Source organism: Mercurialis annua, linkage group LG2 (assembly GCF_937616625.2).
Source record: "Mercurialis annua linkage group LG2, ddMerAnnu1.2, whole genome shotgun sequence".
Taxonomy (NCBI): Eukaryota; Viridiplantae; Streptophyta; class Magnoliopsida; order Malpighiales; family Euphorbiaceae; genus Mercurialis; species Mercurialis annua.
Genome location: NC_065571.1, coordinates 3,748,665 through 3,775,613, shown reverse-complemented (window position 1 = coordinate 3,775,613; position 26,949 = coordinate 3,748,665). Strand labels below are relative to the sequence as shown.

Sequence of the window (26,949 nt, the reverse complement as noted above, 5' to 3'; positions counted from 1 at the left end):
TTAAAATAAAACATAACTCAGTGTCTTATAAGAAATGATTTTAATAGTTTTTTTTGAAAGAACAGTTTATTTCTTTAATTTTATAAGTTACAACAATTATATTTGAGAATTAAATAGAAAATAAAGAGTTTAATTAAAATAAAATATAATTCAAAGAATATTTTAAAATGAAATAGATAATATTTTAAAAGTTTAGAATTTTTTTAACTATATATAGTTTATCATAAAAAACAAGAAATTTAAAAATATTTTATCTATATCAATTAAGTGTTTTAACTTCTTTTATTTACTTTATAAATATAATTATTATGATTTATAAAATCAATGGATCATGCTGTTAAATTTATTTTTTAAATTTATTTATCTTAAATTGATTATACTTTTTTTTATATGAAGGTCCTTGAAGTTGGAACACATTTTTCTATTAAAAACACCAAACAATAAATTGAGCATTTCAACATATTTATAAGGAACAATGGAAATTATTTTATAATACCGAGCATGGGGTTAGCTAATAAAGAACCTACTTAGCCATTTTCAGTAATTTATAATATCCATTTTTCCAAAATCCTTATCTAGATCCAGATCATGATATCAACAACTCTCATATAAGTTAATTTTACAATTAAAAACACAAAAAAATAATTAAATTATTATAAGAAGAGCCTGAAAATAATGGTGTATGAATTCTAAGCCAAGTATGGTGGAGGACATAACCTAAGTATAGGCTCTCACTGAAGCATCTCACTATGGGGACAATAAAAATTAATGGTATGTGAATTCAGTCTCACTGAAGCATAAGCATTTTAATTAAGAAAAAAATATGAAATTTCACCACTTGAAGAATCAACCATGGGATAGAGATTTGGTTAGTATTTTGAGTTCTTCATCATTAAGCAACCACTACATTGTTTAAGTTGACCAACAATAGTGACTCAGTTACTTATCACATACAAACGCTGCATTGTTTTATTTTATCATTAAACAATTGCATAAAGGACCATCTAAGTCCCTGAATTTATACAACCGTATTAATAAACTAGGGGTGTAACCGAGCCGAGCCGAGTCGAAACACTGTCAAGCTCGAGGTCGACTCTAAAATCTGAAATTCGAAACTCAACTCGAACTTGATCGAGTTTCATTTTGGGAGCTCGAGCTCGAACTCGATAAAATAATTGAGATTCGAGCTCGACTCGACTCGATTATCTATATAAATATTTAAAAATTATATTTTAATTTTAAACTAAAGGTACTATTATAAATATATATAAATAAAAAGGGTAAAAAGATAAATTAACCGAAACTCGATTATGCTCGCAAGCTCATCAGCTCGACTCGATAATTAACTCGAGTAGCTCGAACTCGAGCTCCACTCGATATGAGTCGAGTCGGTTTCGAGCATTTTTTGAGTCAATACCGAGTAGCTTGCGAGTTAGCTCAACTCGGTTGCACCCCCTATAATAAACTCACTCATATTAAATCAATTAAAGACAATTTACTTTTTATATCAATTAAGGACAAGGCTAATTATTTTTAGAGTCAATTGACACATAATAAATTGGATCTTCGCGGTCACTAAACTCGTTTATTTTATATATGTGAGATTAACTAATATAAAAATAAAAAATATTGTCTAAAATTGATTAAAATGATTAAATGTGCTAATTGATTTTAATGCACAAATTTAAATACCGCCATGACTCTTTACCCATAAATAAATACAATATATTTAGTAATATCGTATTCATTTATGTATGAGATATCTAAATGTATTAGGATATTATTGTATTGTTGAGAATTTCTTGAAGAGTTTGTGATATCTTTTCCTTTGAAAATTTAATTCCACATTTTAGCATGCAACTTAATAACATGTTACATGTGTTTGCTGTTGCTGTTGAAAATAATACTCCTTTAAGCTTCAAAAATTGCTATTTTAAAAAAGTAGTATTAAATGTTTAAAAAAATCAAGTACTCCCTCCGTCTCACTCTAATTGACAAAATAACTATATTTCAATAACCAAGACAAGCTAATAAATGACATAGAAAATTATTTATATACCCTTCTATTGATAATGGAACTAATTAATGCTATTAGTATATTAGTCAAATTTTCATTAAATACTCACCATTTTTCATAAAAGACATGGTTTTAAATGAGGGTAAAGATGGAAAATTAAAGAATAAAATTACAGTTATGTTAGTTTTGTCAATTAGAATGGGACACCAAAAACTTCATATTTTGTCAATTAGAATGGGACGGAGGGAGTAGTATTTTTTTGACCCCAAACAATAATTTTAGAAAGTAATTAACAGCATATACTTTACGAAGATAAAATTTTAAAGACAATTCTCTCAAAAAAAAAAATCTAAAGACAAAATATTCATACATTTTCTTTGTTTATTCATTGAATATTACTCCCTCCGTCCCAATAGAGTTGTCCATTTTGAGAAATATTTTTGTTCCAAAATTTTTGTCCACTTTCAAAAAGTAACTACTTTTTCTTAGTGTATGTGCAACCTCAGCTGATTCCTTACTCTCCAAGGCAGTTAGTGTATGTCAGAGTTAGTTAGAGTCAGCAATTACCTCGTGTATTTTCTTATTCTTCTCTGTTAGCTAATCAGCTCCTGCCACATGTAACATGGCAGTTACTTTGTACTGCTATATAAGCTGAGCTATGCTTCTTTGTAATTTAGTTGCTGAGTTAATAAAATTACAAAGATTCTTTTCTAATATGGTATCAGAGCGGTTTCTCTGATTTCTTTGTTTCTTTTCTTTGTGATTCTCTGTTCTTTTTCTCTCTGATTCTCAGCAACCAAACAGTATTGTTTTCTCTCTTCTTTGTTCTGTTTTTCTTTTCAAGCTCTCTGTTTGAGCTTCTGTTACTCAACAATGGCAGTTAACTTTGAAGAATCAGTTTCAAGTCCTTATTATCTTCATCCCAGTGAAAATCCCTCTACAATGCTTGTTACAATGCAATTAAACCCTACGAATTATCACACATGGAGCAGAGCTATGAGAATGGCCTTATTATCGAAGAATAAGTTGAAATTTGTTGATGGATCTATTCCTATACCTAAACATGATGACAGAAATTATGAAGCTTGGGAGAGGTGTAATAATATGGTGATTTCTTGGATTTACAGAGCTTTGACTCCATCTATTGCACAAAGTGTAAGTTTTCTCAACTTTGCACTAGAAATTTGGGATAATCTTAGAGAAAGGTTTTCTCAAGGAGATGCTGATAGAATTGCAGATTTACAGTATGAAATTTGTGTTTTAAAACAGAATAACATGTCTATTTCAGAGTACTATACAAATCTGAAGATTTTGTGGGATGAATTTACCAATTTTAGACCTATACCTAGTTGCTCTTGCATTCCAAGCTGTAACTGTGGTGGTTATGATGTGATTAAAAGATATCAGGATAATGACTATGTGATTAGGTTTATTAAGGGATTGAATGAAAATTTTGAGAGTGTTAGATCTCATATCTTACTCCTTGAACCTTTACCTCCAATAAATAAAGCCTTTTCTATGGCCTTGAGACATGAGAGACAGTTTAGTCCATCCAAAGCTGATAATATTGATTCTGGAGATATTAATGCTTTTGCTGCACAAGGTTCAAGTTCTGATCACAATGCTTGCTATAGCAAAGTGAATTCTGGTTTTCAAAGGAAATTTTTTCCTCCACAATTTAAGAAGCCAATGTTATGTTCTCACTGTGGACAAACAAATCATACAATTGATAGATGTTATAAGAAGCATGGATATCCTCCAGGTTTCTTCGCAAAATTTAAGACTCCCAGTCATGCCAATCAAGTTGATTCTGAATTTCATGATGAATATCATGATACTTATGATCATTCCAATGATCTTACTGCTTCTGGTTCTGGAAAATGGAACAATAACAACACCTCTGCTCCTGTTGCTGCTGCTACAACTCCTATGTTTCCATTTACTCCTGAGCAATGCTCCCAACTTTTAGCCATGCTACAGCAAAAGAATGATTCATCCGCTGCTCCACTGCTCAATTCCAATCCTCATATTGCTCATGCTAATAATGCTTCTGCATCCTTTGCTTCACAGCCAAGCTGTTCAGGTATGGCTCATACTTGCTTATTATCTGCTAAGTTCACTCAAACTGATTGGTTAATCGATACTGGAGCTACTGATCATATAGTATGCTCTTTAGACCATTTCACTGATTACAAACCTATTAGTGGTGTCTTTATAAACCTTCCAAACAAAAATCAAGTACCAGTAACACATATTGGAACTGTCACAGTTTATTCAAAACTCATACTTAAAAATGCACTCTTTGTTCCACATTTTCAGTTTAATCTTATCTCTGCTAGTAAGATAACTGATGATCCCAATTACTTCTTGTTACTCCACACTGATAATTGTCTTATTCAGGAACTCACCACCTGGAAGAAGATTGGCTTAGCTAAGAAAATAGCTGGGCTTTATCATCTAGCTCCTATTGCAACTGATAGTGATGCTCCTTCTTTTTCAAATAAAACCTGTTGTTCTTCTGTTATTTCCAGTATTAATGCTAATACTCTTTGGCATTTTAGACTTGGTCATCTTTCTAATTCTAGAATAAGGCTTTTACAATCTGTAAACCCTTCTATTCAGTGTCCAGTGCATGTAACAAACTGTGATATTTGCCATTTTTCTAGACAAAAGAAATTGTCTTTTCCTTTGAGCACATCTACTACTCATAATTGTTTTGCTTTAGTCCACATGGATATTTGGGGTCCAACTTCTCAATCATCCATGTATGGACACAAGTATTTTCTAACAGTGGTTGATGATTATAGCAGATACACTTGGGTTTTTCTCATGAAATCCAAAGCAGAAACCAGGAAAATTATTGAAAATTTTTTCCAGTTTGTTGAGACACAGTTTTCTGCCACAATCAAAGTTATTCGTACAGACAATGGAGCTGAGTTTGCTATGCATAATTTCTTCAATTCAAAAGGAGTAATACACCAGACTTCATGTGTTTATACTCCTCAACAGAATGGACTTGTTGAGAGGAAGCATCAACACATATTAAATGTGGCAAGAGCTTTGAAATTTCAGGCTTCTCTCTCAATTTCCTTCTGGTCAGATTGTGTACATCATGCTGTATATCTAATAAACAGGATCCCATCACCTGTTCTGCAGCAAAAGACACCTTTTCAAATACTCTATGAACAGGTGCCTACTTATGACAATCTGAAGGTTTTTGGTTGCCTGGCTTATGCCAGTACTACAGACATTCAAAGGCCAACAAAGTTCCATTCTAAAGCTACTAAGACTGTTTTTCTGGGATATCCTTCTTCTACAAAAGGATACAGACTTTACAATCTAGAAACAAGGCAAGTGTTCATTTCCAGAAATGTGAAATTCTATGAATTCATATTTCCCTTCTCTACTCCACCTTCACCATCTACCACCCCTCTCATATCACCAAATTTACCTACTCTTGATCCTATTTCTGTTCCCACACCTCATTCTTTCACCAACCCCTCTTCACCACCAACCAATTCTTTTCATTCTCCTGACAATATATTTCAGGAATCTGACTTTCCAGCTCTCAGAAAATCCACCAGACAAAAAGTAGCACCTCATTACCTTCAAGATTACCAATGTACTTTACCTAGCAAAACAACTTCACCACACTGCCTTGCCAATGTGATATCTTATCACAGGCTTTCTCCTACTCATAAAGCCTTTGCTCTAAATATTTCCAATCCAGTTGAACCTTCTTCATATACTGAAGCCATACAGCATCAATGCTGGATTGATGCCATTAATACAGAATTACAAGCTCTTGCAACAAATCAAACTTGGACAGTTGTTGATACTCCAAGCCACAAGAGACCTATAGGCTGTAAATGGGTCTTCAAAGTGAAATATAAAGCTGATGGCAGTCTTGAGAGATGCAAGGCTCGTTTAGTTGCCAAAGGGTTCAACCAACAGGAGGGTCTAGACTATCTTGAGACATTTTCTCCAGTGGCTAAGATGACCACAATCAGAACTTTGCTAGCAGTAGCAGCACAGCAAAATTGGTTTCTTCAACAGCTAGACATTAATAATGCTTTCCTGCATGGGGACTTAAATGAAGAAGTTTTCATGACAATTCCTCCTGGACTTATTGTGTCTGATCCAAAAACAAAAGCCTGCAGACTTCATAAGTCTCTATATGGCCTTAAGCAAGCCAGTAGGCAATGGCATGCTAAACTCACCACAGCTCTTCATTCTCAAGGATTTAAAAATGCCGCAGCAGATCCATCTCTCTACATCAAAAGGTCATCTCAATCTTTCATAGCCTTACTAATATATGTTGATGATGTCATATTAGCAAGTAACTCTATGGAAGAAGTCAATTCAGTAAAGCAGTTTTTACATTCCAAGTTCTGCATCAAGGATTTGGGACCTCTAAAGTTCTTTCTTGGATTAGAAGTTGCAAGAACATCTCATGGGATTAATCTTTGTCAAAGAAAATATGTTCTTGACCTCCTTCAAGACACTGGTTTCATTAATTCCAAACCAGTCAGTACTCCAATGATCAACTCCACCAAACTTTCTGCTACTGATAGTCCTCTGCTTTCAGATTGCACTTCTTACAGGCAGTTAGTTGGCAAGTTAGTTTATTTGGTTAACACTAGACCAGATATAACTTTTGCTATCCAGCAACTATCCCAATTTCTTGACAAACCTACTGAGAAACATCTTGCTGCAGCTCACAGACTCCTTAGGTATCTTAAAGGCTCACCTGGCACAGGCCTTTTTTATCCTGCTACTGGATCAATGAAAATTAAGAGCTTCTCAGATAGTGATTGGGCAACCTGTATAGATAGCAGAAAGTCTATCTCTGGTTATTGTATCTTTCTTGGTGATTCTCTCATATCCTGGAAGTCCAAGAAACAATCTACAGTTTCCAAATCTTCTTCAGAGGCAGAATACCGAGCTTTGGCATCACTTACATGTGAAGTCCAGTGGTTGTTTTATCTGTTAGCAGACCTACAGTTGCCCTCAATGCAACCAGCCCTGATTTTTTGTGACAATCAGTCAGCCATACAACTGGCTCACAATCCAGTTTTCCATGAACGTACAAAGCACATTGAGATTGACTGCCATATAATTCGTGAGAAGATTCAACATGGCATTGTTACACTCCTTCCTGTTTCTACAACAATGCAGCTTGCTGATTGTTTAACTAAAGCATTACCACCTGCTTTGTTCATCTCAGCTGCTTCCAAACTGAATCTACAAAATTTGTATGCTCCAGTTTGAGGGGGGATCTTAGTGTATGTGCAACCTCAGCTGATTCCTTACTCTCCAAGGCAGTTAGTGTATGTCAGAGTTAGTTAGAGTCAGCAATTACCTCGTGTATTTTCTTATTCTTCTCTGTTAGCTAATCAGCTCCTGCCACATGTAACATGGCAGTTACTTTGTACTGCTATATAAGCTGAGCTATGCTTCTTTGTAATTTAGTTGCTGAGTTAATAAAATTACAAAGATTCTTTTCTAATACTTTTTACACTCAATTTTCCTTTATTAACCCTCTTCAAAATCTACTAGTGAGTAATTTGCTAGTGGACCCTATATTAAATAGGGGCATGACAAGAAAAGTAAAGAAAATTTTATAAAATTCATATGTAATAATTGATTTTCTTAAACTATGTGATAAAGGCAAAGTGGACAACTCTATTGGGACGGAGGGAGTATTTTCAATGGTGTGAGATGTTGAGGCCATGCCGCGCTTTCTTGGTAAATAAGGAAATAACTAATATTTTTCCTAAATTTTTATGAAAATTTTGTGGAGACAATTGATATACAAAGATTGTGACATCCACTTGGATGGTATAGAACACCATTGAAAGAGCTTCCAATGTTTATTGTTTTTGACCTCTTAATAACATTTTTGTGGCAAATGATAGCAACTTGACAAAGGAAAGTCCCACTCAAATTAAACATAACAGACAGTTTTCAAAAAGATTAAAATAATTTTAAAAAGTCATCTTGATTTCTTGATTTTCTTTTGTTTCATGGAGAGAAAAATTGAATTTTTTTAATATGTTTATACAATAAAACCTATATCAACGGGTTTGTGACTGGATAGCGCTTTACAAAGTGCCAATGTTGTAGCACAAAATAGCAAAATTAAATGCTTATTTTATAGTATAGGATCAAATATCAAGAATCAAACCATGAAAACTCTATTTTAAATGGGTATTTTTAAAAATTATCAAACAATGATATCCTTGAACTGTTAATAAAAAACACATGAACCAATAAGATTTTCAGCAGAGTTGTGTATTTGATTGTTTTCTTTAAAACGTTTCGTGACTCTCTCTCTATGCAAGTAGAATCAAATCATCCAATCGACCGAACAAACGACGCGTGTTGTGGCTTGGTAAGGAAATGTTTCCTTATTCACTCGTAAATAGGTATCTAGAATTCATTTTTTTTTTGGTTATTGTGTTCAACAATATAAACTCACATATATGTTTTTTTTTTGAAAAAATTATGAGATTTCACTGTACACAAGGCACTATTATTTTTGTTCTTTCAAATTCACTATAAAACTAACATAAACTAGTGAATCGTAGGAAAATATAACTTTCTTGAATTAAAATTTTATGTCTTCCAAACTTATAAAATTTATCAATAAAATGATTCAAGTGACTGAATTAAAAAGTTGCCTTTCATTAAATATAGTCCAATAATATTGCTGGCTAATATAAAAACCAACATCTCTAAAATATAAAAAACAAGATCAAATTATTTTCAAGTTAGTTTATGGTTTAAAATCAATTGACAATCTTAATTAATTAGCATGAGCTTGACAAGAATTGATGTTACATTTGCCAGTGTAAAAACCTGTATACAATCAAAAACTTGACACTAAATTGACATGAAAACAGTTCATTTTTGATCAAATGTAGCGCAAATGAATATTTGTGTCCCTTTCTGATTTCATGAAGCAACAGCAAATTGTCATAAGATTTTCCTTCAGTAATTGTGAACATGTGGCAAATGAGGGAACACTACATTTTCTATATTCCAGGATTTCAAGAGCTGGCTCCTTGCAATTCTTGAAAGCACCATGAAATGGGGAGCCATGAAATGGGGCCTATATGGTGGCAAATTTTGGAGCAAAAATTCATAAGTGATTGAGACCATCAATTTGGACTTTCTATCTAGATTATCTATGGCATCAAGGTTTTCATCTTCTTGTTGGGTGGTTGTCTCTTGAGCATGGTCTTCAAATTTTGATCTTGACTTGTTTGTTTGTTTGTTTTTTTAAAAGATAGAATTCGTTAGAATAAGATCAAAGTACAATTTAGAAAGTCATATCACAAGATTAAAACTATATGATCTTTCAAATTTTAATCTATCAAAAACTTAATAAATAACAAAAGGAAACAAATACAACAACAAAGAAAACTAGCAAAATATTAATCGAAAATAAAAAGAAACAAGCCGTTGATCCCGCTAAAATTGCCATCTTAGGCCGCAAACGATAAGAACAAAGTCCCGTTGCGTGCGGGGGTCTTGAGTATGATCCATTTCCGATTAGACCTTGAAACCGCTAGATCCGTTGAAGTTGAGTATTTCCGATCATCTTTATTCATGAAATACTATGAGATTAGATAGAAAAACCCTACAAAATTTTAGATCCATAAGATCTAAGAAAACAAACCACAAAATGAACATAAACTCAAAAAATATTCTTTTAAGAAAAGGATAAACTTCATACCGGAGAGGTATAAAAGCGTAGAGATTTATTCAATAAAGAGGAAAACGATATATTATCTATTTATTTATGGGCGGAGAGGAGGTGATTTCCGATTGAAACCGGAAAATCACCTTCTCCCACCCTTCAAGGATGGAGATGAAGAAAACTCTTTATGATCCATTTAATATTTTTTAGTATGGAATTTTCTAAAAACAACTTGTTTAATTACAACAAGGCTTAATTCCTTAAAAAAAACCCACCTTGCATTTTTTTTCGTTTATACCCTGACCTTGTAAAAACACTATTTGTACCCAATTTTGAGTTTTTATGTTTCATCTCTACCCAGAAGTATTAAATTGTACTCTTTTCATTTGAAAAAAGTTTAAAATAATCCTTCATTTTTAATTTATATACTAATTAGATATTAATGTTATTAATAGTACAAAAATACCATTTTCTTCAAAAAAATAAAAATAATAATAATTTTTTTTATTTTTTTTAAAATATTTCCGAATTTTTTTTTAAATTTTTTAAATTATTTTTATTTTTTTAAAAAATATTTCCGACAAAAAAATTTAAAAGAATAATAATTTTTCTATTATTATTTTATAAAATTAAAAAATTAATTAATTATTTGAATGTATTTGATTATTTTTTTAAGTTTAAGGATTTATTTGTATTTTTAAAAATAAAAAAAAAGTATGTTTTAAACTCTTTTTCAAATGAAAAGAGTACAATTTAATGCTTTTGGGTAGAAATGAAACATAAAATCCAAAATTGGATACAAATGGTGTTTTTACAAGGTCAGGGTATAAACGAAGAAAAAGTACAAGGTGAGGGTTTTTTAAGAAATTAAGCCTTACAACAATTACAAGATCTATTGATTTCACTTTTAAAACATGAAAGGATATGTCTTTTCAAATATTTATTCAATAGCAAACAATGAAAGAATGCTATTTCACCCACTATTTTCATTCGTTCAATTCCCCTCTATAAATATAAATTTTAAAAACCAACTTTCAATACATCGCACTCTTTTGAAATTCGTTACTTTTATGATAATATTTGGTCGTGAATCAATTTTGAAACATATTCATACTGATTTTAATGGTGTTTAACTTTTACTTATGCAAGTTTAAATTTAGTCTTCATATGATTTAAGTTTGTTATGTACTTTCATACTCGATTAGAAATTAAATTTATCAAAAAATTCAAATTTTAAAATATTCTTTCAAAAAAAGGATAAACTCCATATCGGAGAGGTATAAAAGCGTAGAGATTTATTCAATAAAGAGGAAAACGATATATTATCTATTTATTTATGGGCGAAGAGGAGGTGATTTTCGATCGAAACCGGAAAATCACCTTCTCCCACCCTTCAAAGGATGGAGATGAAGAAAACTTTTTAGAGAGAAGGGATACATCTTGACTTGTTTGTAGCTATTAAGATTTTGTTCCATTCATAAAAGAAAAAAGATTTTGTTCACAATTTAACGTAGAAATTTCATGGATTTTGAGAATTATTTGATATTCATTTATAAATCGCTTAATATTTTTTAGTATGGAATTTTCTAAAACAACTTGTTTAATTACAACAATTACAAAATCTATTGATTTCACTTCTAAAACATGAAAGGATATGTCTTTTTAAATATTTATCATTCAATAGCAAACAATGAAAGAATGTTATTTCACCCACCATCTTCATTCGTTCAATTCCCCTCTATAAATATAAATTTCAAAAACCAATTTTCAATACATCCACTCTTTTGAAATTCGTTACTTTTATGATAATATTTGGTCGTGAATCAATTTTGGAACATATTCATACTGATTTTAATAGTTTATTTATGCAAGTTTAAATTTAGTCTTCATATGATTTAAGTTTGTTATGTATTTTCATGCTCGGTTAGAAATTAAATTTATCAAAAAATTCAAATTTATATAAAATATTAACTAAAATTAAAATATAAATACATATATGAAAACAAGATTAATATGAATTTAAGCTCGATTGAATATAATAAAAAAATAAAGGAGAAATACAAAATTTAAGAAAACCTCATAACTTTCAAAGCTATGCTTTAAATCTAGAAAAGTTATCTTTTTGCTTTTACTTTTTCATTTTTTGCATATTAAAAGTACAACATATATATCTTGAAGATATCTTTCTGATACAGAAACGTGGAAAATGTATAAAGTAAAAAACATGAAGCACAGTTAAAAAATAGGTTTAATGTCTTAAAAAACTCTGACCTTTCATTCCCTTTTCAATCCTATCCTGATGTTGTAAATTTGTCAATTTTACCCTATTTTGCATTTTTTTATTTCAATTGTACCCTAAAGCATATAAATGACCTTTTTTTATTTGGTAAAAATTTTCTAAATTGGCCCTTTTTGCATTAGATTAATTTTTTATATTAAATTGACCATTTTTAAAAAATTTATTGAACTTTTGTCAAATAAAAAAAGTTTAATTTTATACATTTAGAGTACAATTGAAATGAAAAAATATAAATTGAGATAAAATTGAAAATTTTTCGACGTCAGGGTAGGATTGAAAAAAGAATGAAAGGTCGGGGGTTTTTAAGGCATTAAGCCAAAAAATACTCCATTTTAGACTTTTTTACAATATGAAAATAATTTTGTTAGAAAAGATACTTTTGAAAATCATGACCTATTTTAGACTATATTTGCAATTTTCTCAAAATTAGTCTCTAAAGACTAAATCTGGTTCAAGTGGGTCGGCTCTAGTCTCTAGACGGTACCCGATCCATTGAACAGCTCAAAAGAAATGAGTAAATGACAAAACTATTCAAAAAAAGGAAGAAAATAACAAAAATGCTAAGCTTGCTAAAATATTACAGGAACACTTAAAAAAATTGAAACTTTACATATAATACCTTTCCAATAAGAATGCAACACATGGCACACTCAAAACAAATAAAAAAAAGTTAAAAACGCGTCAGAATTGGTCAAAAACGCGTCAGAAACGCGTCTGACATGCGTTTGACACGCGCGTCAGTCGCGTCAGTTTGTTAAAATTATTCACATGTATTATTTATGTATCCGCGATGTATCTGATATGTATCAAGGACATATTTGATTTTTTTTATATTTCTAAAACAGAAATAAATAAATATATTATTAATATGTACTATTTATGTGTTTCTAAGGTGTATGTATAATATATTTTAAATTAAAAAAATATATGTATCACGATCTTTAATTAAAATTAAAAGAAACATGTATCACATACTTTAAAAATACATAAATTATGTTAAAAAAATGTATCCATAAAAAAATATTTTTCCTATTACATGTTTCATGACCGCCTTATTCTTTGTTAATTATAAATATGCACACACACACACACATATTATTTATATGTATTAATAATGTGTCTTTAATGTGTATGCATAACATATTTTAAATTAAATCTACATCTATCATATATTTTAATTGAAATTCACGCATCAATAACATTTTAAGTTGTTACTCGATATAAATATCTTTATAATTTAGGTTTTTTTGTTGCATTTTTTTAACTCCATTGCCTAACACTTAAAAATTATGTGTATTTTGTATGTATGTAGAAGATATTTCTAACTTATTTTAAGCATTATTTTTTTCAATATATCTATCAAAATATATGAGTGTATCTGAAATGTATCTAGAACATATATCATATTAAAAAATAAATGTCATGTATAAATTAAATATTAGAGATTTATCTAACAAATACATATATCATATTAAAAATATATATCATGTATAAAAATTATTCACGTGTATCATTTATGTATCCGCGATATGTCAGCAATATATCAGAAACATATTTATAAGAAAAAGTATAAATTATTTACAATTTTTTTGATTTATATATGAAAATAAATTTAAAAAATAGCTCTAATACATATTTGATACATTTAAAAAAAATACACTATTGAGCCATCAATTATACAAAAATAATAATAGAGAAAAAAAATCAGCAAATAATAATGTGTTAATAGATATCATGTAGTACAAAATACATAATTGATACGTTTTTAATATATTATTTATACACAATATATATTAAAATACAAAAATAATATATATTAAATATAATTTTACTAATACATCTACGATACATAAACAATACATACTAAATATAACTTTTATAATCCATCTGTTTTAATATGAAAATTACAATTATATATTAGAGATGTATGTATAATGTATAATAACTTAACACTTATTTTATAAAAATAATTATAATTTAAAAAAAAATCAGTTTGCAATGTATCGAGGGGATGCTTTAATGATGGTCTCATTTTCTAACACTCTCTCGAGCTAAATAATTTAATCGACTTGTGATCAAAATATGAACTATAACATATATTAAAATAAAAATATGCCACATGCTCTGTAAATTGTACAAAATATTTATCAATAATACGTAATAAGGATATATTTATCATGTTTTAATTGTATATGAAAGATGTATCTAACAAATACATCTGAAATGTATCTGATATGTATAAGCTGTTTTTGGTATGTATTGATGATCTGTCGGAAATGTATTGGATATGTATAGGAAATGACGCGTATACTATTAAGGATATATCTCTCATGTATAATTATATATCAAAGAAACAAAGTTCATTTACTGGTTTACATGATAGAAGGCAGATTTACCACGAATGCTTAGTATGTAATCTATTTCAATGTACGTACAGGGCCACTCAGTTTTCTAAAATGTTGGTAGCCACTAAACTTATAAAATGCAGCTTATTGTAGTTTGTTTTGTATACCAAACTATATTATAGAATAAAGTTTCTGAATAAAGAAATCAATAATTGAAACAATTGTTTAGTACTAATAAGTAATAATTACAATAATGAAATAATAAATAATTTTCAAAATGGAAATTAACAAGTATCTTTCTGCCTAAACAATGTGTGACAATGGAGAGAAACCCATATCAGTTATGAGGGTGTTTGATGATTCTCTGCAGAACTACGGTTCTTGCTCGTCGAATATCACGGCTGCAGGTATCGGCTTGCCCGCCTAGATCCTCAATATGCTTCATAAACACTTACAGCTTTTTCTTAATCGCTACAATTGCAATTTTTACAGCTTCTTGCTCAATTGCAAAGTCTACATTCAGCATCAGTGATTCAATGTCTATCTCCAACCGATCAATGAGAACCCGAATGTTGTCCAAATCTTTAATGGCAACATAAGTACCAACCTGCATTGTACTATAATTCTTCCATAGCGAATCAATCCATTTCCCCATCGAGCCTAACGGGATTGGCGTAGAAGCAGCAAGTGCAGCCGCGACAGGAGGGGCTGCCATAGCTGCTGCTAAGACAGAGCAGCTCAACACGACAGCAAAAGTCGCGACGAATATTATATTCGACACTTTTCTCCAAGCATGAATGCTCTTGAGTTTCTTATCAAGTTTATTCTTTCTAGATTGCAGCTTTTCGAGCATCAAAATCTGTTGCCTGTAAACAGATTGAAAAATCTGAAAAAATTCTTCAGTGAAAGGATCACCATCTGACTTAAAATTCTTCAATCACCTTCTTCACCGACCAGATCCACACTCTCCTAACTCACTCCCCATCCCACGTCCACCAACAATGGCTCAACGAAATCCACCAACTCAACCCCCAAAACAACCCAAACCAACCCACCATCGTCGGCCTAAACGTCGAGTGGCGACCCTGTTTCAGCCGCAACGTAGAAAACCCAGTCGCCCATTCCTGTAATTTTTAGAGAAAAATGGTGCAGAGAAAAATGATGAGAGCAGTGAAAGAGAGAAGAAAATGGAATTGTTAAATATTTAAGAGAAAACTGGTGAGAGCAGTGAAAGAGAGAAGAAAAATGGTGAGAATTCCAAGAAAAAAGGAATAAAGTGAGGCTAGGATCAAATCACGTATGAGATGTAATATTTTACCGTTTAGTGACATTAAATGTAAAGAAAAAGTTAGCACAACTGAAAGAATTGGACAGCTTTAGCAAAAATGTAAAAAAGGCCCGATATTAGCCCATTCCTGTAATTTTCTCAAAAGAAATCAATCTGAAGTTTTCTTTGGGCTCATTACCAACAGTCCAACCCAATCACAGGCCCAATTCCTCTCTCTCTCTCTCTCTCTCTCAGCTTCACTCAACTCAACCCTAATTTTCCCCGCCTTCAGCTTCCTCGCGGCACTACTGTTCATGCCACGTTAACGGACCTCTCTTAAAACGACATCGTTTCTCACTTTGAATCTTCTCTTCAAAAACTATCATGGAAAGAAAAATTCAATCGCTGGTGAATTACAATCTATGATGCATTTAGCAAAGCTATCTGCACTCAAATCCATTTTTAACCTTTCAACGTCTCGTCGTTTAGCCTCCGTAACAGTTCTTCATCACCATCACCTAACACATCCTCAGCCAGAAGTGCAACAACCAGATACCGAACAAAACGAAGTCGTTTCAAAGCAGAGTTTAATTGATTCGGTTTATTCTATCATTTCTCACCCAATTTTTGATTCGTCTCAGAGTAAACGAATTTTACTTCATTTATCACCGTATGATTTCGATAATTGTTTTCTTTCTATCGTAGCGAACACGAATATTGAAAAACTCAACCCTAAAACTGCTTTAGAATTCTTTCAATTTGCTTCCGTGAATTGTAAATTTCATTTCACTGTGCGTTCTTATTGCCTGTTGATTGGATTACTTGTTTCTTGCGATGAATTAACGTCTGCTAGGTCGGTTTTAGTCGAGTTAGTTGGCGGAAAATTGCCCGCTTTGTATGAGAATAGTTTTTGTAAGAGGCATTTCGAGCTTGGTTTGATACTTGCTAATTTGAATTCAATCTCCGAGCTTGATGTTGTTGTTAGAGTAGTGGATATATTGATACATGTTTACAGTACGGATTTTAAACATTTAGGTTTTGGTGTTACTGTTGAGTTGTTTACTTTATTGGGGAATAAGGGTTTGTTACCGTCTCTTAAGAGTTGTAATATTTTGTTGAATTCTTTAGTGAAAGCTAAGAAGTTAAACTTGAGTTATGAAGTGTTTGATATTATGTGCCAATGTTGTTCCGCTCTGGATGTTTACTCGTTCAGTACTATGGTTAATGCGTTCTGCATCGGAGGCAGAGTGGATGACGCTGTTGGTTTGTTTCGGAAAATGGAGGAATTGGGCGTTGCTCCTAATGTTGTTACGTATACTAATATTATACATGGGTTATGTAAAGTCGGGAGATTGGATGAGGCATTTCAGTTTAAGGAAAAGATGGTTAGTTTGGAAGTGGAGCCGAATCTTGTAACTTATAGTGTTCTTATTAATGGTTTGGTTAAGTTGGAGAGATTTGATGAAGCTAATTGTATTTTGAAGGAAATATCTGACAGAGGTTTGACACCAAACAATATTGTGTATAACACATTACTTGATGGATATTGTAAAGCCGACAAAGTTGAGGAGTGTGAAAAGTTGTTTGCAGAAATGGTTTCTATGGAAATAGAGTTAGATTCTGTAGTATTCAATATATTAATTCGAGCGCATTGTAAAAAGGGGAACATGACGGAAGCCTTTAGACTTCGGGATGACATGAGAAGCAGAGGCATTCCACGAACTTCTTTCACGTATTCTACTCTTATACATGGACTCTGCAATATTGGCCTTGTTGACGATGCAAATCAACTTCTTGATGAAATGAGAAATGAGGGATTATCACCAAATGTCGTCTGTTATAATGCACTTATTGGTGGTTACTGTAAACTCGGGAAGATGCATGAAGCCGATAGCGTTTTGCAGAATATGTCTTTGAAAAACGCACGTCCTAATAAAGTTACATATACTACCATTATAAATGGGTATTGCAAATTGGGAAATGTGGAAGAAGCAGATAAGCTTTTGAACGAGATGGCTCAAAAGGGAATTATTCTGGATGCCGCCACTGATAATGCATTTAGAAATGGGTTTTGCAAGGAAGAGAAGGTAGAGGAAGCTCTTCAAATTTGAAATCTGCATTTCGTACTCGTTGCATATAGTGCAGGTAAAGAGTTCAATTCTTTGTGCAAGTTGAGGTTAACTGGCCTCTTGCTTTTCTTGTTGGTTTATGTAAGCAGCCAAACTCATTTGTTTTGCTAATTGCTATAACCCTTACAAATGTAAATTTTGCTGATTTAGAGGGTATTTATTATTTTATCTTGCTGACAATACAATGTGTAAATTATTGCTTTGGCTATTAATTGAACTCGAGACTTCCAATTTTGAAACGATTTTACTATGATTTGAGCTGCAAGTGCAATCAAATGGTTTATGCTTGTTAACATGCAAGGATAGTAACTTTTGTCCTCCTAGTTTGTACGTCAATCTAGAAAAGTTTGAACAAGACTTGAGTTATTACCGTAAAATTGCTTAACCCGCAAACTTAAAGAGTGAATCAATGGTTAATCTAGGGTATTAATGTTATACTATTAGGGTATGTTAACTGGTTGATGATACTTTCCCTGATGTTATTCAATCCTCTAAATGCAAAATCCATCTCAAGGTACTTATATTATGCGTTTATATTTGATTTTTTGTCACAAATTCAATGCTTTAGCAACATAAAAATGGAAAAGGACATGAATATTTACTATAGTGAATCACAAAATTAAATTGCAAAAAATGAAAAATACAATTTTATACATCTCACATAGCTCCACTAGGACCTTTTCTGGGTATAGGTACCGCTTGATGTCTAGAGCTGTAATTTCATAAATTCAGACTGAAGTTTTTTAAAACTGTTCCATACTCTTAACTTGAAAGACTTCTGATCAAGAAAGGAGTATAACAGTTATTTACGGGTGAGAGATCACTCGTAATCGCTTGCCACATTCTAAGCTTTCATCTAAAATCTTCTGCAAATCATATTTATACTCAAAACCTAGTTTTGACAACTTTGAGGAATCAAACTTTATCTCTTCTTCTGTCTCCCCCATAAATCTATCATCAATCTTACATTGAGGGTAATGTTGTTGAAAGTAGAGTGCAATATCTCTACTAGTCGGATTGGCAACAGCACAAAGAAATCTACCTTCAACCTCTGAATTCTCCATGCAAAATATATGAGCTTCACACACATCATCAACATGAACCATAGGAATTGAACCCAAAACTTGTTGAAGGAACCTCAATCCATGATTATAACCAAGTAAATTCCCTGAAACTTGTGAACAAATCGCTTGTATAGTAGAAGGCGCATGAGATAGAAAAGTATCTCCTCCTACTAGCCCAAGAGCAAGAGTTACCACTTGTAGTTTCTTACCATCTAATTCCATATTGTTATACTTCAAAACTTCTCTCTCTGCTAATGTCTTTCCTTTAGTATAACTCTTGCAAAAGCCATTGCCGTAAGAAAACGATAAATGAAGAGGGGTCCAACATGATTCATCCATACAACACTTGAAGCTAATTCCATCTTCATTCAATGGAGAAGCTGCTAGAACTGTTGCAGTATAGATAAAACGCTTGACAGTTTTTGATCTAATGCAAATTTTAACTATGTTTTTCGCTCCGGCCACTGTTGCTTCAGCCATGTCTTTGTACTGTTCTTGAGTGTTCAAACATATTGTTATTTAAATACATTAAGGTTATTGTCATAAAATATCTCAAATTTTTGTGTTTTTTTTTTCGATCTAAGCATAATCTACCAAACTTGGCACCATATATCTCAATCTTTCCAAACTTTTTATCGTATAGGTCAGTGCCATTTTTTCATAAAAATGATGTCGTTTTGGCCGTTTTGAATGACCAAAACGAAATCGTATAAAGCGTTATAAATGCCAAAAAATAAAAGGTTGAAGTCTTTTACACTAAAAAATAAAAAGTAGAGCAAAATATAAACCCTTTATTTCATCATCAATAGGGCCCTGGTCGGTCACTTTTCCGGGCCGGGATCGATAAGTGGAAGTCATAAAAAAGAGATGCTTATGTTCACATTTATTTATTCTATCTCTTTTTTCAGTTAGATATTTAGGGATCTCTCTTGTTCATAGATCTTGAAAGCAGATCAAGATCCATTTCTCAATATATCCATCTATCAATAGAAAGATACATATCTCTATCTCTGGGGTCTATCTCCATATCTAAATATGGATCCTTAAATCGAAAAAAAAAACCGCGAAATGTGAGAATATTTTATGACAATAACTCATAACATTTAATGATAATCTCATCTCGAGAGCTGTATTTTCAGAATTAACGTACCTGAGAGGATTGAGGATTATGTTGCAGAGGAGTAGCAACATGAAAAACGAATTCACAGCCGTGAATTGCTTGTTCAAAGTCATTGTAATTATATAAATCAGCTTGGAAAAGTACCAAGTTGCTCTCAGCATTTGGAAGAGACTTTAGAAAGTCAACCTTCGATGTGTCTTCCAAGTTTCTGAAAGTAGCATGAACAGTATAGCCCTTGTGTAAAAGCTTATTGATAAGCCATGAACCAATATAGCCAGAACCTCCTGTAACACACACTTTGGGATAACAATTCATCGATCTTTTTTCAATGACTATATTTGATCTTCAGAAATCAATTGGAGTTCTACATGTTCTTTAGTTTTTTTAATTCTCAAGTCTTTATCTTAACAAAAGGTAAAAAAAAAAAAACAATTATGTATTGCTAGTTAACGTTAATAATTGAGCAAACTAATACTATAACTTTCCCCACATATATCATAATTCACATTTTAATACCACTTGTTTAAAAATCTTACTTAATGGTCCCATACTTTCAACTTTGTTAACTGTTAGGTCCTTTTGTTAATTTGGGGTACCAAATCGTTAATGAAATTGAAAGTGTGGTATCAAATAGTTAACGAAATTGAAAGTGAGGTACAAAATTGTTTGAAACTGAGGTACCAAATTGTTTAATAAAATTAAAAAATGAGGGATTAAATCGTTAACGAAATTAGAAATGAGATACCAAACTGTCAAAATAACTTGTTACGATTGAAATTCTATTAATTAATACTCGATTATTTAATTATCTCTCTTAGATAATAATTTTAACCAATCCTGATTCGGGAATAATATGCCAAATTAATAATTCGCTAAAATTATAATTTTTTTTATAATTCATATAGATCTTGTGTAAAATATAAATTAATAATTAGTTATTACATAATACATGAATGATTTTTGAAGATTTTTGAAAAATTACAGAATTGTTTTTTATCTTTTTGTTAGATCAATATCACTTTTAATGTTGATAAAGTAGTAAATTGAACAATGAAGATAATAAATAATGTGACACATCGAGGGGTGCTTTGCAAATTGGGTTCTTCATTTGAAAAATAGGTATTTGATAAATATATAAAATATTAATTATTAATTTCTTGATTAATTAATATCTTACTTAATTAAGAAATTTTGATAGTTCTAATTTAAGAACATTAATTTATAGAGTTTCAACTGGAGTTGAAAATATAGAAGTGCATGAATTTGATGAATCCTAATTGATTTCAAGGATCAAACAAAATGGTTTTTTTCTTTCCTAAATGATTGTATTTTGTGCTCTTAAAGCTAAAAGCTACTCAATAAACACTCATCAATTGAACCAAATGGTAACACTTATCGATTGAGAGAGTAAAATAAAGCCAAAACAAACAATACAAGTCACATCCTTCCTCGTCAAGTCAGTCTTTTATTTACATAACAGATAACTTTACATTCTTTTAATAAAAAAGAAAAAGAATCATATATGCTCTTAATGTTTAGATCGAGAATCATATACGCTCTCATAATTTTAAAAGGTGCATATATATTCATAATGTTTTTAAATTAATTCATTTAGGACACTAACATTTTTCAAAACCGTGTAAAGTATGAGGGCCTGAATGAGCCCATTTAAAAACATTAGAAACATGGGCTTCTTACTCAAATAACCAACATTCATATTTGATTTACTTTTATACCAACACATATTTGACGTTTTAAAACTACCATGCAAGGGATATATTTTTACTTTTATACCATCCATATAAATAGAACCCTAATAACACAAATCTTCATAATTACAATTATTTTCTCTCTCCTCAAATTTCTCTCTCCTTTCTCTTTCAATTCATCTTTCACACAAATTTCAGATTTGTTCTTCGCACCAATCCGCCTACGCCGTTTCATTTTTGTCGTTTTGCCTCCGTCGTTTTGCCTCCGCCGTTTTGCCTCCGCCGTTTTGCCTCCGCTGTTCCACCATCTTTCTTTTATCATTTTGATTTCAGATCTGAAGTTTTTAATTCTTTTTTTTTTCATTTTCAGATCTATAATTTGTTTATTTTTACTGTTATTTTCACCATTAAACATGTATAAAGATTATCTTTAAAGAATCTAATACTCATTTCATGTAATGTAGAATAATTTTGTGATTTTATGGAATAAAATTCTGTTATTTCTGCATTTTTCTTGTGTTTCTGCGTTTTTTTTATTCTGCAGAACGATTTATTGATGATTATTGATTGCTGAATTATTGTAATGTTACAGTTTTGTTGATTTTATGTTGATTTTATGTTGATAGCAGCTGATTTTTTTTTATTTTTACATTTACAACTAAGATAACATTGTCTGTAAAATAAACTAAAAAAATTAAATTAAATTAAATTGAGACTAGATAATGATATGGTAGCATCGGGGAAGAAGACATATGATGATGTTGCATTATTGTAATGTTACAATGTTGATATGGTGTTGATTTTCGGTTGATATTTTGTTGATTTTAGAATCGGTGAAGAAGACAATAATAATGTTAAATTATTGTAATGTTACAATGTTGATCTTATGTTGATATAGTGTTGACATGGTGTTGATTTTGGTATAGGTAAAAAATATAAATAATGATTCTGAATTATTATAATATTACAAATTTGAATTTATGTTGATATTATGTTGATTTTGTGTTGGTATTTTAGATTGAAAAAATAATTTATTAATCTTTGATTAATTTAATGTTGATTTTATATTGATATATATAAAAAATAAAATATATGATAAATAATAAATTTTGATTAGTTATTAGCAAAAATAAAGATAAATAAATATTAAAAATAAAAATTAGTGTTAAAAAAGATTTACAAAATTAATACTATCCAGTTTATTAAATGTTGTTGATATTATGTTGATATTAAAACTGACAAAAATGTCAACAATAAATAATGTACACATGTTGATTTTATATTGATTTTGTGTTGATTTTGAGTTGATATTTGATTAATTTTAATGACAAATAGTATACACATGTTGATTTTATGTTGATTTTGTGTTGATCGTCAATTAATTTTAGGGATATGTGCATGTTAATTGTAGGTTGATTTTAGGTTGACATCGAGTTGATTTTGCGTTGATTTTGATTAATATAGCTTAAATAATTGTACATCAATAAAATTCAACATTGATTTTATAATAAAGTTTGTACGTAGAACATAATATAAGGAGAAAAAAAACCAACCAAATTTCAAAAATGCCGAAATGAATTTAGTATATTCTAATAAAATAACACTCTAGAAAATGAAAGTTATATAAAAATGGCTGAATACCAATAACATATGTTTATGTAGGGAATTTCAGAACGTTTATCGAGAAAAAAACACAAAGAGATCAATCATTCAAACAAATATGTGCACTCCACATTCCATCGTGCTGCTTTTCAAATAAACATCTATTCCGCAAACTTACAGGAGGCATTTATTTCATAGACAATATTATCTTGTTTGTTAATGTTAAAATAAAAAAATTAGTTGATATCAACATAATATCAACATAAAATCAACAACACTGTAACATTACAGTAATTCAGCAATCAATCATCATCTACAAATCATTCTGCAGAATAAAAAAACGCAGAAATACAACAAAACACAAAAAAATGCAGAGTTAACAGAATTTTATTACATAAAATCACAAAATTATTCTACATATCATGAAATAAGTATGAAATTCTTTAAAAATACTCTTTATACATGTTTAATGGTGAATAAACAGTAAAAGATAAACAAATTACAGATCTGAAAATGAAGACATAAAGAACAAAAAATTTCAGATCTAAAATCAAAAAGAGAAAAGAAAGATGGCACGGCGACAAAGGTGGAACGACAGAGGCAAAACGACGGAGATGGAACAGCAAAAACGGAATGCATGGCGGAGGCGGAATGGTGGAAGCGGAACGGCGGAAGCGAAGGAATAAGAATGTAGAGAAACTCTGCTGGACTCATAGAAAAGAAGAAGGAGCCGCCAAACTTCAAGAGAAAAAGAAGAAACAGTAGAAAAGTAAGAATTTAAAGAAATTAGGTTAGAATTTTAATTTTGGATGGTATGAAATGTAAACTTTGGCTTTAGACTGTATAAAAGTAAACTTGGGCCAATTTTCAGTATATTGGGTAAAAAGCCCTAGAAACATATATGCATCTTTTCGAATCATGAGGGCTGAATGAGCCCATTTAAAAATATTAGAAACATATATGCACCTTTTCGAACCACGAAGGCATACATAATTTTGAGCTAAATTGGGGCAATGCAAAGGGAGTCGTTGAAGCTATGAGGGCCATGCAAAAAGAGCCGTTGAAGCTATGAGAGGGGAGCAGAGGGGTAATTCGAATGTGGAAGTTACCTTACATGATTGCAAGGAGATGTGTAAATATTTTGTGACTTTTTATGTTGTTTCTGTGAGACGAGAGTGTAATTGGGTGGCACATAATGTTGCAAAAAGAGCCCATCGAGATAGTTCTTTTTGTAGTTAAAAAAGTATTTTTTAATATTTCAAATAAACAAATAAATACTCTTTCATTAAATAATTCAGAAAAATAACCTAAAACAAATTAAATATTAACACAAAAAAAGCAATCCCAAAACATCCCTGAAAATTAATTCTACCCTCGAATTTACCTTACGAAAGCTGTACTAAGTAGTCTTCTTTACGACACTATTCTTCCCACTTTTTTCCTTCAACCCTAAAACCTTCTTTAATTTGCCAAAAACCCTCGTAACAATCCCACTCTTCTTTTTCGCCATCACCACCGGTTCCTTAAACGGCGCCGTTTTCACCTCCACCGTCAAAATCCGTCTCGAACTCTCCAATGAAGCCCCACTGTTAATAAAAGCCGACGCCATTTGCGGATATAACTGAGCAACTTTTGCCTTGAAATCACACGACACTTCAGTAGTAGCAATACCGGAACCCGAATAATTATAATACCCAATTCTAATTCCGCCATTAACATAAGCATTACAAGCAGACAATATAATAGAAGCCCGCTCTCTAAAATGGCTACGAACAAACCCTTCAAAATTCTTTGGTGGCCTACGTAAATTAAACAGCATTGTCTTACAAGCTAACACAAATACATCCTCACTGTAAAGATTCGATTTCTTTTCCACAATAACCCGACCCGGCCGCATGTTATGACCCGGTTCGTTATAATACGGCTTCTCGTTCAAAACTAGAGCTTGGATAGAAAGCAAAACCTGAAGCAGGGTTGACTCGTTAGGGTTCCATTTCTCGATCTTTTTACCGTACCACGTGTTCACTAGGCTTAGACAAACGCGCCCGCTGCTGTAAAGATTCGGGTTAATTCGTAACCCGAATGAGTTGTAGTAAAGAAGCGGCGGTTTTAGTGGATAATCGAATGGAAAAGCAATGTCGAAAAAGTAGAGTCCGTCGTGGTACGGTGTACCTGCGGCTCCGATGATCACGGCCCGTAGTAAATCGATGCGATTCTCGTACACTCGGACGTAGATTGAGTCCGGTAGGTCTTTTTCTAGGATTTTCCATTCTTGCATGATTTTTTTGTGGACTTTATTGGATATGTTGTTGAATGATTTGAAGAAATAGTGGTCTGATGCGTCTGAAACGACGTCGAATTTGAGGAAAACATCTGCTTCCTGTTGAGCCATTAGCAAGCTGAGAGAGAGATGAATAAGCTTTTTTTAGGAGACTATATTAATGGTGTTTTAATTTGATATGGAATTGTTTTTATTATGGTTAAATGGGTCCTACTAGTAAAGATCTTCTTCTGATGATTAATGGGCTAATTCATAATGTGGGCTCCATATGGGCCCATTTGACGTGGAATTTGTGACGGTGATTTCTGTTTGTTATGACGGAGCAGAGTTCGTGAATAATACGGGTTCATGCGTATGCTTAATGGCCAATTAATTGCGGAATCAGGAAACCTGGGATTTCAGTAAAATTATAAATGTTCAGATATTTTATCTATAATAATCTCAACGTCACGTGTATGGGTATAGTAAATCAGAAAAAATAACCATTTATTTTAAGCTTAACCCCTGAAAAACCCATTACTTTTTAACCCTTCGTTTGCACCCCATCTTTCAAAATCACCAAATAGCACCAAAATTACCACCTTTAACTTTCAATTGCACCCTAAAAATATTAAATTGTCTTTTTTTATTAGAAAAAGTTGAAATCGATATTTTATATTTTAATTCATATTTTAAATAGTTCTCAATGTTTAAATTTCAACTTTCCTAAAAAATATTTCATAAATTACTAAATTTTATGTCCACTTTTATTCAAATTTACTGTTTTAATTCCACAAAATTAATTAAACTAAATTAAAAATTTTAATAAAATGTTCAACAATTTTTAACAACCGAAAATTGTCACCATCTTTTTCCGACCACCAACGCTCATCTATCTCCGTCCAAAAATTAAATCAATATTAAAAATATTTTTTATATTTTAAATAATTATTTATTTATTTTTTAAAAATTAACCAGACAAGATGACCATTTGGTCGTCTTCTCCGGCGGACAGACCCACCACGGTGGTGGGTCTGTTGTTTTTAGGCCCACCAACGGTGGTGGGTACGGTTAGAAAAAAAATATTTTTTTTAAAATTTAATTATATAATATATATAAAAAAGATATATTAAATATTTATTTAATTTTTGACGAATTATTTTCCGACGATGGATGGATAGCGGTGATCAAAAAATGTGAGTGGCGATTTTTGATTGTGTAATTATTTAATGATATTTTTAATTGATTTATATTTAATATAAAAAAAATTAACTTTTAAAATTTTAGAAAATATGGTTTTATAGTTGAAATTTAAACATTTAGAACTATTTAAAAAATGAATTAAAATATAAATTATCGATTGAACTTTTTCCCAGTAAAAAAAGGCTAATTTAATACTTTTAGGGTGCAATTGAAAATAAAATGTGATAAT

General features: G+C 31.2%; 3 protein-coding genes and 1 pseudogene across 3 annotated transcripts; 1 reads left to right on the top strand and 3 right to left on the bottom strand.

Annotated features, from left to right (window-relative positions):
* Window positions 1-14,598: 14,598 nt before the first annotated feature.
* On the bottom strand, window positions 14,599-15,949 carry LOC126668075 (UPF0496 protein At4g34320-like; annotated as a pseudogene).
* LOC126669118 (pentatricopeptide repeat-containing protein At4g19440, chloroplastic-like) lies at window positions 15,859-18,055 on the top strand. The gene has a single exon (XM_050362461.2). It carries the CDS (start codon window positions 16,056-16,058, stop codon window positions 17,742-17,744), a length of 1,689 nt encoding a protein of 562 aa, XP_050218418.1. The 5' UTR covers window positions 15,859-16,055; the 3' UTR covers window positions 17,745-18,055.
* Window positions 18,056-18,325: 270 nt separating this feature from the next.
* On the bottom strand, window positions 18,326-20,366 carry LOC126669120 (putative anthocyanidin reductase). Its single transcript, XM_050362464.1, has 2 exons — window positions 19,977-20,366; window positions 18,326-19,315 (listed from the first exon to the last, which is right to left on the bottom strand). The coding sequence occupies exons 1-2, from the start codon at window positions 20,259-20,261 to the stop codon at window positions 18,569-18,571; spliced, it is 1,032 nt and encodes a 343-aa protein (XP_050218421.1). The 5' UTR covers window positions 20,262-20,366; the 3' UTR covers window positions 18,326-18,568.
* Window positions 20,367-24,520: 4,154 nt separating this feature from the next.
* LOC126669575 (putative ubiquitin-conjugating enzyme E2 38) lies at window positions 24,521-25,691 on the bottom strand. The gene has a single exon (XM_050363081.2). The coding sequence runs from the start codon at window positions 25,647-25,649 to the stop codon at window positions 24,657-24,659; it is 993 nt and encodes a 330-aa protein (XP_050219038.1). The 5' UTR covers window positions 25,650-25,691; the 3' UTR covers window positions 24,521-24,656.
* Window positions 25,692-26,949: the final 1,258 nt, after the last annotated feature.